This window comes from Phoca vitulina, unplaced genomic scaffold (genome assembly GCF_004348235.1).
Source record: "Phoca vitulina isolate PV1807 unplaced genomic scaffold, GSC_HSeal_1.0 scaffold102, whole genome shotgun sequence".
NCBI classification, from domain to species: Eukaryota; Metazoa; Chordata; class Mammalia; order Carnivora; family Phocidae; genus Phoca; species Phoca vitulina.
The window spans coordinates 1,290,193-1,304,950 of record NW_022589805.1 but is presented as its reverse complement, the minus strand read 5'-3'; the positions used below and the strand labels follow the sequence as shown (position 1 = coordinate 1,304,950).

At 49.7% G+C, this 14,758-nt stretch overlaps 1 protein-coding gene across 1 annotated transcript in view; it reads right to left on the bottom strand.

Annotated features, from left to right (window-relative positions):
- SEC14L5 (SEC14 like lipid binding 5) overlaps nt 1-14,758 on the bottom strand; it is a 39,341-nt gene that overhangs the window by 23,679 nt on the left and 904 nt on the right. Inside the window, exons 2-4 of the mRNA XM_032397718.1 lie at nt 14,567-14,681; nt 604-753; nt 135-266 (exon numbers count right to left, since the gene is read on the bottom strand). Of these exons, the coding sequence (XP_032253609.1) occupies nt 135-266; nt 604-753; nt 14,567-14,629 (345 nt within the window). The 5' untranslated portion in view covers nt 14,630-14,681. The remainder of the gene's footprint in view (nt 1-134; nt 267-603; nt 754-14,566; nt 14,682-14,758) is intronic.

The following is a 14,758-nucleotide window of genomic DNA, read 5'->3' as shown; positions in this document are numbered from 1 at the left end:
AACAAACAAAAAAGTATCAGCTGTGTATCTGAATTGCAGATGGAAGCCAGTGTCCTGCATCTTGCAAAGGCCAAGGCCCTGGGGGCAGAGGAGGGGGATCTAGGCTGATGCAAGGTCTGGGGGCGCAGGCTCACGGTGTAGCTGCAGCTTTCATTGACCACCACGCGGCTGGCGAAGGTCTCGTTGTGGGCTTCGATGAGGAGGGTCCTCTCCCTCCAGTTCAACACGTTTCTCTGCACGAAGACCACGTGCTCAACGCCCGCAATCTGCAAGGGAGGGACAGTGGGGGGGCCTGCAGGATATGGAGATTTCGCCGAGACCCGGCGGGCCTGCCCACCAGCTGGCCCGGATCCTGTACCACGCCCTCCACCCCCAGACCCAACGCCTGCCCACCAGCCGAGGCCCTAGTCCCCAGCCCATCAATCAATCCCTAGGGCTTGGTCCTTCCCAGACCAGCCCTGCGCCCCAGTACGCCATACCGCCATACCGGCACCTAGACACACACACTCCGTCCCCCACCTGAACCCGCCCCCAGGTCCCCCACACCCCTTCCGGCCCCCTCCTCCGCACCGCCCAGCCCCTGGGACCCTCCTCCCCGCCCACCTTCCGCAGCAGCCGTGGGGCCTCCACGCGCAGCCTGCAGCTCCGCTCCACCACGTGCACCGCCCCGTCGGGGCTGCGGGACTCGCGCAGGACCTCACTGCCCAGGAAGACGGGGATCTGCGGGCAGGTGGGGAAGCGCTTCTCATAGGCCTGGGGGCAGAGCGGGAGTGAGTGCCAAGGGGGCTGCTGGCCCCAGAGGGGCCCACTGCCAGCTGAGGCCTGGAGCTCAACCCTCCTCCCTCCTGCTGGGCTGTTGTCTCATTTATAGGAGCAGAAACGTGAATTCCTGGCCTAAGATAAGAGCAGTGACCACTGCTGTTTTACCAACAAGACATCATTTTAACACCTGTCTCAGAGCCGTGACACACGAGTGCATGAGCAATGATTTGGCAAATCACTCTTTGGCCCTGCGTTTGAGATTTCAACCTCAGAAGGAAGAGTGGGCTTGCCTGGGACATTTCAAAAGAAGGCATCTTTCAGGAAAAAACACTTGACATAATCCAACACCTCTTCGTGACAAAAACACTGAACAAGCGAAGAATAGGAGGGAACTTCCTCAAGCTGATAAATCACAGTCAGCATCATGCTCAATGCTAGAAGATGGAATACTTTCCCCCTGAGATCGGGAACAAGGCAACATCTGCTCAACATTATCCTGGAAGTTCTAGTCCTGGCAGTTAGGAAGTAAAAGAAATAAAAGGCCTCCAGACTGGAGGACGGGAGTCTGCCCAGTTCCGGAATTGCCAGGGAAAGAGCCACTGTGGGGTAAGCCCTCATCCATGGCTGACTGTATCCAAGTGGGGTCTGCTCCAAGCGCCTGTCACAGCCCACGTGCCAGGAAATCGGGATCAAAGCAGCTCCAAAAATAGTGTGGGCATCTGAGGACAGCGCCTCCTCCCCCATCCCTCAGGGCTCCTCCCAGCTCAGAAGGGCAGAGGGGGGTGGGGGCAAGAAGAAATGGAAGAGTGCCCGGTGCCCTTGGTGTCACCCCAGGCCCCACAAGGCCAGCCCAGTGTGTCTTCCTGCCGTATGTTGAGCCTGGCTGTCTTGTACAGATGCAGCAGACACAGCAGGGCTGGAATAAGGAGCCCTTGTTCCCCAGCGGAGGGTGCACGGCGAGCAGACATTTGCCCACTGAGGACAGAGCTGCATAACAGAGTGGGCAGATCCTGTGGTGGTGGGCCAGCTGCGAGGGTGTGAGGCTCAGCTCCACCTCCTCCCAAGAGAGGCAAGTCCTTTCCTCCTCTAAGCCTCTTTCACCATCTGGAAAATGGGTACATACCAAGTTTGCCTCCCAGAGTATGAAACCAGGCTGGCTACTTATGCAGAGCCTGGCTCATTTAAAGCAACCAGAATTTTCATTCTCCAGGCAACAAGACTCAAACGACAGCAGAACACAGGTTTGCAAGAACCGCAGACAGCTCCCTACCAGCCATATCTGAGTACTCCCTTGTCACCAAATGTAGGAGGGAGCCAGAGGAGCCTGCTTGGGCTCCCCTCCACCGTAGGAAGAGGGATGCTGACATTTTTTTAAAGTATGTGGAGGGAAAGGGGTGCATGGCTCAGAATTGGACAGGCTCAGTTCATGTCTCTGCTACTTTCTCACTGAGTGGCCTCGTGAGCCTCTGTTTCCTCTTCTGTAAAATGGGGTGGCATCCCCATTTGACAAATGAAAGAACTGGAACAGAGAGAGGCTAAGTAACTTACCCAAGGTCACACAGTGAAAACTGGTAAACCTGGATTTGAATCCCAGCATGGCCCAGTCCCCATTCCCTCGGGAGGGCTTTGCTCTTCTGGGCACCTGGGAAACAGCCAGGCATCGTCCCCAGGGCCGAGTGATCACGATTTCCCCCTTCTCCACCTTTAGTACTTCAACTCCTACTCGCTCATGGCCACACTGCCTCTGAGTTTCTGCACTCCCTCTAACTGTAGAGTCTCTCCTGCTTCCCAGATGAAATGACATACTCAGAACAGGCCTAGATGCCCGGAACATGTCCCACACTCCATAACTGTGGCCCGCCAGGTCCCAGGCAATCTCTGCCACCAGCCACCTTCACTCTGCTCCAGCCATGCCAGCCTTGCTGTTTCTAGAACACATTTTTATGGGTTCAGTTGTGCGCCAACCACCCCCCCAACAAAATCCATGTGTCCTACTTAGTTTCTCTGAATGTGACCTTATCTGGAAATAGGTCCTTGTAAATGTAATTAGTTAAGATGAAGTCATACTGGAGTGGGGGAGGGGGGCAGATCTCTAATCCAATATGGCTGATGTCCTTATAAAAAGGGGAAATTTGGTCACAGACACTCATACAGGAAAAACATCATGTTAAGATGAAGGCACAGGTCTGGGTGATTCCTCTACAAGCCAAGGAATGCCAATGATTACCAGCAACACCAGAAGCTAGTAGAAAGGCATGGAGCAGATTCTCCCTCAAGCCCTCAAAGGAACCAATCCCGCCAACACCTTGATTTCAGACTTCAAGCCTTCAGACTGTGAGGTAAAACGTTTCTGCTGTTTAAGCCACGCAGTTTGTGGTACTTTTAAATGTCAGCCCCAGGACACTAATGCACCTACCATCTGTTCCCACCACAGGGCCTTTGCATGAGCTGTTCCCTCTCCTTGGACCACTAATCACTTTACTTGACAGTGAAGGAGGAGGGAGGCCTGAGTAACTGGGGCTTCCAGAGGGTAAAGAGACCTGGATTGGGGGCTAAGGAGATGCTCTGGCTTCAGGGACTCATCCGTGCTAGTCCCTCTTCCTGGGACATCTTCCCCCACCTTCTCCCTTGCAAGGCCGCCTCCTTCCCTATTCTGTCCTTTTAGTGTATTCATTTCCTTGATACCATTTATCACACCCTTCAGCTGATCCTAGCTCGCATGTGGCGTGCTGAAGGCCTGGGCTGCATGCTTTTTCCACAGCACTAACCTCATACGTGTCTGTCTCAGCTCTTGGCACACAGCAGGACTAATAAATGCCCACAGGCAAAGAAAAAAATAATTTAAACTTGTCGATGATCCAAAAAGCCCCCAAGAAAGGTGTCCCCGGAGGGGAATGACAGGCTGTGGAGACAGAGCATCCAACTGAGCTTCACCAGGCTGACTTCCTGTTGTAACAAAGCTCTGGGTAGAAGAGCTCCGTCTGGAGCCACCAGATAACGGTGGAGGGCGGAGGGCTGGTGGGCAGCAGAGGCTGCTGGGGCACAGCTTTCCCTGACCCTGAAAGGGAAGGTGCTACCTTCCTCAAGTAGCAACGATGGAGCTAGGCCAAGCATTGGAGCGGGGAGCGGGTCAGAGCTCAGGTCCCATCTGGAGGGCAGGGGCCCCTAAATGAAGAGTCCATCCCAGGGCTATATCTCCTGCCGGAAAGTCCCTGGGGTTGTGAGGCCCAGTGTCAGACATTGTTGCTACTGACATTTATGGGGCACTAACCGCATCATTTATTTGTACAGTGCCGCAAGATGGAAACTAGTATTTCCCCATTTTACAGATAGGCAAGTTGAGGCTTGGGAAGGCATCACACAGTCAGTAAGTGGTGGGGCTGGAGCATAGGCCCATCTGACCCAGACCCCAGCCCTGAACCACCCTGTCCTGCCTCTCAGGGGATTTTCGTTACATCACAAGTGTCAATAGTTTGGAAATACTGAGTCCTGCTGGCCTAAAACCAATGAGTCAGGGGTACATTTGCCTTTGGCACATCACAGGGTCTTATAGGACCAAACAGTCCACAGGATCCTCCCCACAGGCTCCTGTCCCAACAAATCATGCCTGAGCTTCTCTGTGCTGAACAAGCACATGGTTGGCTCCCCGCCCCTCCCCAGGAACACAAGGTAGCAGAAGGATTCAGTTACAGCCCTTCTGCCAGGTGGCTAGAGAGGGACACCCAAGCCTCCTCACTCAGAAAGGAAGCTGGTCCAAGGCCCAGAACCCGCCCATGCAGGGCCGCAGCTGGGGTAGGCAGAGACTAGTGGAAACTTCCGTTGACTGCCTCCCATGGGCCTCCGTCCTGTAAAAATCCACAGTGACACACTTAGCATGTGGAGATGGGCAGCTGGACTCCTAGCCAGACCTGCCTACCTCCAGCTGGGCAGCCTCGAACACAGGCATGTCCCCTTGTCTCCCTTCAGGCTCATCTGTAAAGTAATTCACTCCCAGTGAGCACCTGGTTGTACCGTTTCCTTCATTTGTGCGTCACACCTGCTGACAAGAAGTCATCTGCCCGTGGCAGGGAGCTTCTCCTCCTCCCACCAAATCCCCGGGGCTTGTCAAAATGACACAGTCAACACTCAGTAGGCATTTACATGATGAATGAGTGAATGACAGCATCCCATACCCATTAAGGGCACGGACTCTGGGTGCAAATCTCTGCTCTGCTTCTTACCAACTGTGTGGCCTTGAACGCGTCATCGGGCTCTCAGTTCCTTAATGTGCTCGTTTGTTAGAAGGAGAATAAGAGAAGTAGCTACCTTGCTGAGTGGTGGGATGTGTGGGGGGGAATGAAGGAGTCCGTTTTTGTAAAGTGCTGAGAACAGTGCCTAGCACATGGTTCGTTCTACATAAGCATTTGTTAAATAAATTTAAATTTTAAAAAAGAGTGAGATTCTATAAAGTACAGAAAAGCTATTTCTGCTAATCACTTGACAGCTGCTCCCTCCTCCCCCCACCCCTCCTTCCTTCCTGCTCTTCCTCATGCAAATTCAAAAAAAGCTGGAAGCTGCTTACCCCAAACCTTCCACCAAGAGTGTGGAAAGAAGATCCAAACTGCACTAACGTACTCTGGCGCAGTACTTTGCCTTCCCTTTCCATGCTGCAGGCTGGATTCGGGGCACTGAGCACTGTATGACCTCACACGAGGCACACACCTCCCGTCACACTCCTCAAGAGCCTTTCTTGATGACCCCCACCCGCCCCCTGCAAGCGTGGGAGACCCCAGGATTGACAAGTATCAATCCTCTCAGCTCCCCCAACTTTTTTAAAAAGTGAGATAGAATTCTCATACCATAAAATGCACCCTTTTTTAAAACATTTTATTTTTTTACTTGAGAGAGAGCAAGAGAGAGAGAGCACAGCAGGGGGAGCGGCAGAGGGAGAAGCAGGCTTCCCTGCTAAGCAGGGAGCCCCGAGGCAAGAGTAGATCCCAGGACCCTGAGATCATGACCTGAGCCGAAGGCAGATGCTTAAGCGACTGAATCACCCAGGAGCCCCTAAAATGCACCCTTTTAAAGTGTTTGATTCTGTGGGTTTTAGCACATTCACAAAGTTGTACATCCATCACCACCATCTAGTTCCAGAACGTGCCATCACTCCAAAAAGAAATTCCCTACCCATTACAGCCAACCCCTAGTGCCCCTACCCCGGCCCTAGGCAACCACTAATCCACTTTCGATCTCGGCAGATTTGCTGTTTCTGGACATTCCATGGGAGTGGAATCATACAGTAGGTGGCCTTTTGCGTCTGGCTTCTCTCACTTGGCATCGTGTTTTCAAGGCTCATCCGCGTTGTGGCAAGTGTCAGCGCCTCATTCCTTTTCGTGGCTGAACCATATTCTACCGTATGGATTCCCCCCAGTTTTGGCCAAGTTGCTTAGCTAGAGCTTAGGGGATGAGACATCAAACATCTGATGGCAACAGTGTCACCCCGGCTGATGAAGGGTAGCGGGCGTGGTAGAACCAGGACAACACACCACTGGAGCCGTTTGACTGCTGGATACAATCTGTAAAAACGGGTATGCCCGGAGGGTCCTGTAGCTGGATAACCTGCTGCTAGTATAGTCAAAGCCAGCTCGGGGGAGGCAAAAGATGGAGACAAAGAGGCAGAAGGACCCTGCAGCCAGGGCACCTGGACTTAGCAAGGGGGCAAGGCTCAGGTGTGGGTGGCACGGCAGAAGCAGAGCATGGGGTTTAGATGCTGCCTCTGCCCCTTGCCAGCTCAACCTTCTGAGACTCAGTTCTCTTGGAAAAAAAGAAAGAGAGAGAGAGAAGATAACGAGAATGATGGTGATACCTACTTTGTAAGGACTGCAGTAAAGATTAAAGGTAGATAATACGTTTAAGGCACAGAGCGCAGTGCCAGACATGACATCGTAGACTTTTAAATGGACGAGAGGAACAGATGTTTGTACAGAATCACGCACAGTAGCCAAACGGTAGAAACATCCCAAGTGTCCTTTGACGGATGCGTGGATAAACAAAATGTGGTCCATCCATACAGGGGACTATGATTCAGCCATAAAAAGGAAGGCAGCACGGACACCTGCTACCACATGGATGAACCTCAAAGACGTCACGCTCAGTGAAAGAAGCCAGACGCAAAAGGACACATACTGCATGGTTCCGCTTGTATGAGGTCCTGGAATAGTCAGATTCCCTGGCAGAGAGTAGAAGGGTGGACGCCAGGGGCTGGGAGGGGCAGGAGGGACGGGGAGTTGGTGTTTAATGGGGGCAGGGTGTCAGTTTGGGAAGACGAAAGAGTTCTGGGGATAGATGGTGGTGAGCGCTGCACAACACTATGAATGTGTTTAATGCTGAACTGAACTGTACACCTAAAAATGGTTAAAATGGGAAATTTTGCATTATGTATATTTTACCACAGTTTTTTTGAAAAAAAAAAAAAAAGAGTAAGCCCCATCTCCTGGGTGGTTTATAGCCCTGCCGGGAGCACTGGCCATGATTTGGAGTAGAATATCATGTCTGTGTGTTTGTTTTTAGTCAACACCTCTGTCTCTATGTCTGTTTTCTTCACCACTGGATTCCCCAGTGTCCTTGTACAACACCTGGGATGCTCTAGAAGCCCGGCCCATATTTGCTGAAGGAAGAAAGGAAGGAAGGAAGGAAAGGAGGCTGGGAGGGAGGGAGGAGCAGGTGCTGGGGAAAGAAAGCAGGAAGTTGGAACCATTGACATAGATCTACCTGTAAGAGCAGGTGGAGCAGCACAGGACCCTCATCTCCCCATACACCTGCCAGTACACTGCGGCAGGCCCAGCAGGTAACCTGTGCCCGTGTATCGCTGTTTACGCTCCACCTGCACACAGCTGAGTCCTTGCAGGTGCCTACTGCACAGGTGAATAAATGCCTGAGTAGTTCCCGCCTGTGGTCACGAGAGCCATGCAGCCGCCGCTCTTGGCCGATGAATCAGCCCCGAACAAGGGGCCAGGGAACAATTCTGCCTGTTTTTCAATTTCCCGGTCCTGACTGAGGCTGTAGCATGGGGTGCCGTTAATGGGGCCGAGGTATTATTCCTTCCTATTCTATCCTTTCTTTGCATGAATCAGATCTGGATGTCCCTCTGCCCTGGCCAGGACTGTGTCTCTGCCTCGGGAGGTCACACCATCAGAACGCCTGGCTTCTCCAGCACTGGGGGGTGGAACGCATAGGCTGGTCGCCCCGCCCGGCAACTGCACAAAAAAACCTGCTGTGGATTCTCACCCACGCATGGGGAGCAGGATGGAGGAAACTCTCCTCCTCTGAACACACTCTGTACCCACAAACTTCCAGGATCAGCTGGTGCCCTTGATGGCTCAGGGAGGGACTGGGAGGCAGGGAGGCCAGCCCAGAGCGTCTTGACATTTAGCGGTATGTCAGGATCTCGATGGGAGGGAAACACTATTTGAGATTTTTCAAGTGTCTCCGGAATGTGCCCAGCCTCTGTCACCTCTGCTTCCCCACGTTCTCCAGGCCTCTGGGATGGAAAACCCCCTCCGATCCATTTAAACCCTAAATCTGATCATGTCACTCATGCTTAAAGCCTTCCAAAGCTCCCAAGGTCCTTGAACAGACAAATTGACCCTGCCAATCACTTTCTAACTCACACTGGAGCCCAGATGAGTCACATTTATTCCTTCAGAGAGAAGGTCTCCTTCTCTGCACGAAGTGGACCCTCCTGCCCTTGGCAAGGCTCAGCCTGAAGGACCTAAAAGACCTTCAGCTGACGATCAATGGGCCCTCCCCCGTGTTCCTACAACACCCTGTGCATTCCCTATTAGGAATCACTCTACATGGCATTTGCCTGGTTCCTCTCTCTCTCTCTCTCTCTCTCTCTCAGAAACACACACACACACACACACCACTGCAAGCTCCATGAGGGCAGGAAGGGATGGTGTCAGGAGAACCAGAACAAGATAGACATCGTCCCTGCCTTCCTGAAGCTTAATTTAATGAGAAAGACCCATATAAACAAGCAAGGAAGCAAGCGCACAGAATCATGATGCATTTCAAAAAGTGCTAGGAATCCACTATGTTGTAGCCCCTACACCTAGCATGCTGCTTAGCACACAGTGAAATTCAATAAATATTCGTAGGATGCATACACGAACACATGTGTGAATTAGTATTTGCATAAACTAATGAGTGAGGACCTAAAATTTGCTTCTGAAATCACACGATCACTTTGCTGGGCAGTGGATCGCCTCTGTTCTCCCAGCCCAAATCAGAATGCGTCAGGTCCCTGTAAGAAATCCAGGATGGAAGATGTCACTTCCCTTAATCTGTTAGCAACAGGATCAGATGATGGGCTCCAGGGAACTAATTTAAACTCATTTAAATAAGGCCCCTGCTGCTTTATTAAAACTATGCCCATAACAACGGGTCCAACTGTAACTGCCCTGGCCTGAGCTGCAAGGATTTACCTCTAGATGCTGCTCCTTATTAATAACTCATTCGCTAAATTACAAGCTGTTTTCAATACAAAAGGCCAGGTCTTTAAATATTTTAACACTTAATTGCTGACGACAGCTCTCACCTCCATAACCCTTCCTCTGTGTGAAAAGCCTATTGCTAAGGAAATTCTACTCCAAGCCATCTTCCTTCTTTGGATTTGCAGAATCTGAGATGAGCTGAAGTCACGGGGTTTGAGAGCCCCACTGGGATCCCGGGGCAGTGCCCGGACAAGAGGCAGCCAGGTCATTCCTGAAACTGCTGTGGCCGCTGGTGCACAAGTGTTTACGGAACATCAGTGCCCGAATCTGGAATGTCTGGCTGTGAGCACAGGCTATGGGGGGTCAGATGCCCCTAAATTCAAATCTCTGTCATTTACTGATGATGCCATTTACTGAGCAAAATGGGCTGAATTATGTCCCCCCAGAAAAGGTATGTTGGATGTGCCCTTATTTGAAAAGAGGGTCTTTACAGAGGTAATCAGGTTAAAATGAGGTCACTAGAGTGTATTTATAAATCCAATATGACTGGTGTCCTTCCTTATAAAAAAGGAAATTTGGACCCAGAGGCATACACACACAGGAAATACGCCATGTGAAGGTTGGAGTTATGCCACCACACGCTGAAGAACTACCAGAAGCCAGGAGAGAATCCTGGAACAGATCCTTCCAAAGTATCTTCAGAGGAGGCTCAGCCCTGCTGACACCTTGATCTTGGACAGCTGGCCTCTAGATTTCTGTTCTAAGCCCACCCAGTCATGGTACATTGTTACACAGCCCTAGCCAATGAATGTACTAACTAGGTGATAGTCTCCATACCCTCTGTAAACCTTAATTTTCCCTCCCACTGCAGCCAAGGCTGCTATGAAAATTCCTGCCTCTGAGCAGGCCTCAAGGGCTGGGCACACAGAGCATCTGGTAGGTAACCTCTGCCAGGCTCTGTCAGCATTGGCTGTCCCCCCACCAGAAGGCCAGGGTCTGTGGGTTCCGCCATGCTCCCCTTTGTGCGGTCCTGATGGAGTGCAGGCATTTGGGACACAGTCCTGGTGGTAACCGTCCCGCCAGACTACTCACTGGGCCCAGATGCCACCCCAATGAGTTGAGATCCTCAGCTCTGAGAAATGGCAGAGTTCATGATTGGGAATGTAAATTCTGGAGCTGAACTGCCTGCAGTTGTCCCCACCTGCTTCATGTTTGCTTTGTAGCCTTGGGGAGTCCATTCATCCTTCCCATTTCTGTTTCCTCCTCTAGTAGAATGGTGCTATCCATAGAACCTATCTCTTGGGGTGCTTAGGAGAAGTACACAACTTAATATTTGAATGGGCTCAGAACAGTGCCTGGGACCTCATAAGCACTGTGAACATGTTTATTAAATAACATTTAAGATAGAATTTGCCTAAACCCACAAATGATCACTACCATTCATGGCAGGGATTTCTTTGGAAGGAATATGTCCACACAAAAACTTGGGCCTCAGTGTTCATAGCAGTGTTATTCGTAATAGGCCAACATTGGAAAAAATCCTTCCACTGATGAGTGGAAAACAAATGTGGTCTATCCAGGCAACAAAATATGACTCAGCCATAAAAAGGAGTGAAGTGCTGACATGTTACAACGTGGATGAACCTTGAAAACATGATGTTGAGGGAGAGAAGCCTGTCACCAAGGGCCACATATTCTATGATTCCACTTACATGAAATGTCCTAAATAGGCAAGTCTACAGAGACAGAAAGTAGACTAGTGGTTGTCAGGGGCTGAGGATGTAGGGATTGGAGAGGACTGCAAATGGGCACAGGGTTTCTTTTTGGGGGGATGAAATGCTCTAAAACTGACAGTGGTGATGGGTACACAACTCTATGAATACTAAAAACCACTGACTTGAACCTTTTAATCGGGTATGTGACTTATAACTCAATAAAGCTGTTAGAACAATACATAATAACAATAAACCTAAATAATATTTCACCAGCATGAACAATATGCCAGGCCCTGTCCAGGCACCCCTGTTCCTTCATTCAATCCTCACTTCCACTCTTGGTAGAGCAAGAGGCTTTATTATCCTCCATTTTCCAGCTGAGAAATTGGAGCAGGGACCCAGCGGATGGATCTGGCTCTTCACCACCATCCATCTGGGAGGAGAGCCCAGATAACCCAGAATCCATTCACAACAGGGTGCAAGCTGACCAGAGAATGGCCTTCGATGCTCAAGGGACCACTGTCTGAAGTCCAAGACACGGCCTTTGTGTTCTCTGCACAAAGATCCCACCACCACCTTCTGGGACCCCACACACAAAGGGACCAAAGACCCTTTCCAACCTTGGATACACAGCTACCTCCATTGTCTTGTTTCCCTCTGTTTACCAAGATAATACGAGCTCACTGTTTTGAACCAAATAATACAGAATACAATCAAGAAAGAAGAAAGCAAAGCTCCTTGGAATCCCACCTTTCAGAAACAAAATTCACGTCAGGGGATTTGGCCCAAGGAGAGAGACACCCATTCACTGGATTAGTTAAATTTTTGAAATGAAAGAAGAAAAAAAATTGGGGGGGGGTAATTTTTTAAGCTCAGTCTAGAAAGGTTGGCTCAGTGCTATTTTATAACCAATTCCCTCAGTTCAGTTTTAGTCATTTGTGTTTGTTCCTGGTGGACTTCTGAAGCAAGGAATGCTTCAATTCTCAAGTCAGTTTTGTTAAACAGAAAAACCAAAGGCCAGCTCATCTGGTCACTCGGATGCACTGAGAATAGCTGAGTCCATCTGAAACTTCCCTGGCATCTGACCCAAACTGAGGGCAAGTGTTTAGCTGAGAAACAAAGACGGACATTAAGTGCAGAAAAACCCTTTTGTGCCCACACAGCATGCAAGTTATGTTGAGTTATGCAGCTATTTGGGGGACAATGATGTTTTTTGTAAATAGTCGGCAAAGTGGCTTTGTCGGTAACATTGCAGAGGTTTGGGGCTCTTTCACCAACAAGGATTGTACGGAAGATAAGGAAACATGGGCAAGGCTGTCCCTTTGAGAAATACAAATAAATTAATGCAGATACAGATAATAAGTATCTGAAAACCTTTGTTTCCTACTGTACCCACAAGCCTCTATGCATCAACACCTAGGGACTGTTAACAGATAGGGGAATAAAGGGAGTCCTGCTTTCATTTATGAAACAGGAAGCTTACAAAATATGCTTAACATACTCCAGTAAAATCAATGTGAATACTTTACTAGTCTTATTTATACAGACTTATGTGCTACTTTAGCCGGCGTGTTTTATTTTAAAGTGCAATAATTGTAAATATTTTTGAGAATCCTAAATATGCTAAATTAAATTTACATTTATTAAGCTCATGCAATAATAAAACAGTATTAGTTTTCCATTTTACAGTTATTTGTCTCAGTTTCATGGTAGAAAACCACAGGGCCCTGGATTGTTCCAGAAGGGTCGGGATGGTGTCTCCTTATTTTAAATGAATGAATGAATGAATGAGTTCTAGGGTCTTAGAATACGTGAGCTACCTGGAGCCTTAGACAGAAGACAAGTATTTATATTTAGTTGCCATTTATTGTCTATTTGGTATGGACCAAGCTCTTTGCAGGGCACCTGCCCCCCACCCCCATCCCCCCTACATTATAATATATATTATAATATATATATTTATAACATCCTCATGACAACTCTGTGAAGTGCATATAACCATCCCCATTTCACAAATGAAGAAACCAAAGCTCAGAGAAATTCAATAACTTTTCAACAGCACACAGCCAGAGCTCAGCAGAGCTGCAGCAAGGACCCAGCGCTTCTGACTCTTCATCATCCCCTGGTGTCCCACCCTCATTACGGGAGGGAGGGTGTCCCACCTTCATCACACAGCCACACACAGCAACAACCGTAACAGTAACAGCACTTGGTCTGTGCCAGACTTTGCATTGGGAGCTTTACATATATCAACTCATTTAATCCATGGTACAAAGCCCGGATTTGGAAACCACGTACTCCTCATTTAGAGATGGGGAATGGAGAGGTTAAGTAACTTGCCCAAGGTCACCCAGCTGGTCAATACAACCCCAGGCCTGCCCCCTGCCTCTTGCCCTGGAATCATCTGCACATAACAACACAACATGGATGAATGACTCCAGATACTTTAAAATCCATTATGTGATTATAAACACATATATAGGTAGCTTTGTAGAATAAGATCAGCAGGACACACATCCACAGAGGTACCAATTGATATTAAAGTCCTTGAATCAATGGCTGAAGTTAAGCAGCCAGGCTGGGATGGGGAGGATGCAGGTGGATGCCAGTGTTTCTTGCACTTTCAATACAATCATTTATAACACCGTGTGGTGGAAGAGCAGGGACAACCACATTTCATGAGTGCTGACTCTGTGCCAGGCATTGGGCCAGAGGCGCTACACATTTCTCATTCACTCCTATCACAAGCCCATAGCATTGCTCCCTTTTCCCCAAGGAATGAGACCTCTGAGAGGCAGAGGGATGGTCCCAAGAAGGAAAGGTACATCTGCCTATTTACAGCACCTGCCCCTTGGTGCAAAGACCATTGATTCAGGAGGCCAAGAGCTTGGGAGTCAATTCTAGTCCCTCAACTGACTGGCTGCCTGACTTACGTAGAGTGAGTCTGAACCCACCTTGAAAATGACTGCCCTTGCTGCACTCTGGCCCCCTCTCAGCTTCCTTGAGGGAAAGGAAAAGGGGTGTGCAAACAGAAGGAGGACCCTGGGGGAGTGTTGTGGTAAAAATCATGGCTCAGGAGTACCCCCTGCATGGGTCTGAGCCCTGGCTCTACCTCTTCTCAGCCACGGAACTTGGGGCCACCCCTTCACCCTTCCAAGCTTCAGTTAAGTGAAGGTAAAATGAGAAAAATGAAACAATGTATGTAAAGACTTGGCCATGTAAACCCTCGGTGAATGGCTGCTACCATCATCATCATTAGTATATTTACTATTATTATTATTAGCATTACACAAATGACAGCAGTGGCTTGGCCCACGATATCCTTGTTTTCTGTTAGAGGAGCTTGGGATGAGAGAACAAGGCTGCTTCATCAAGGAGAAAGAAAGAAAGATCTTGTGATTCGGTCAGTGGGCAAGGATTCCAGAGGCTGTGGTGAAGGCTGGGGTGACTGGGTGGAGGGGTCACTAGTGAGAAGCCTGACCCACCAGCTCAGCGGAGCAGCTCAATAATTCCTTCTCATTTGGGGGGACTGAGGGGCTTCCTCTCATTCCTGCATAGCTGACCTCCTGTGTTCCTCTAACCATCACACAAGGGGCTGGAGAATCAGGGGTCACTCACCGCCATGACCAGCTCAAATGGGTACTTGTAGATGCGGACAGGAGACTGATACTTCTGCACCATGTTCTCGCAGGAGCGCCAACAGAAGCCACCCAGGTAGGAGTGAGCACAGAGCCTGGGTGACAGGTGACTGGTAAGGTAGCAGCTCCCTCCACCTGAAGCAAGAACCCTGCCCACTGCTTCCCCAAGCAA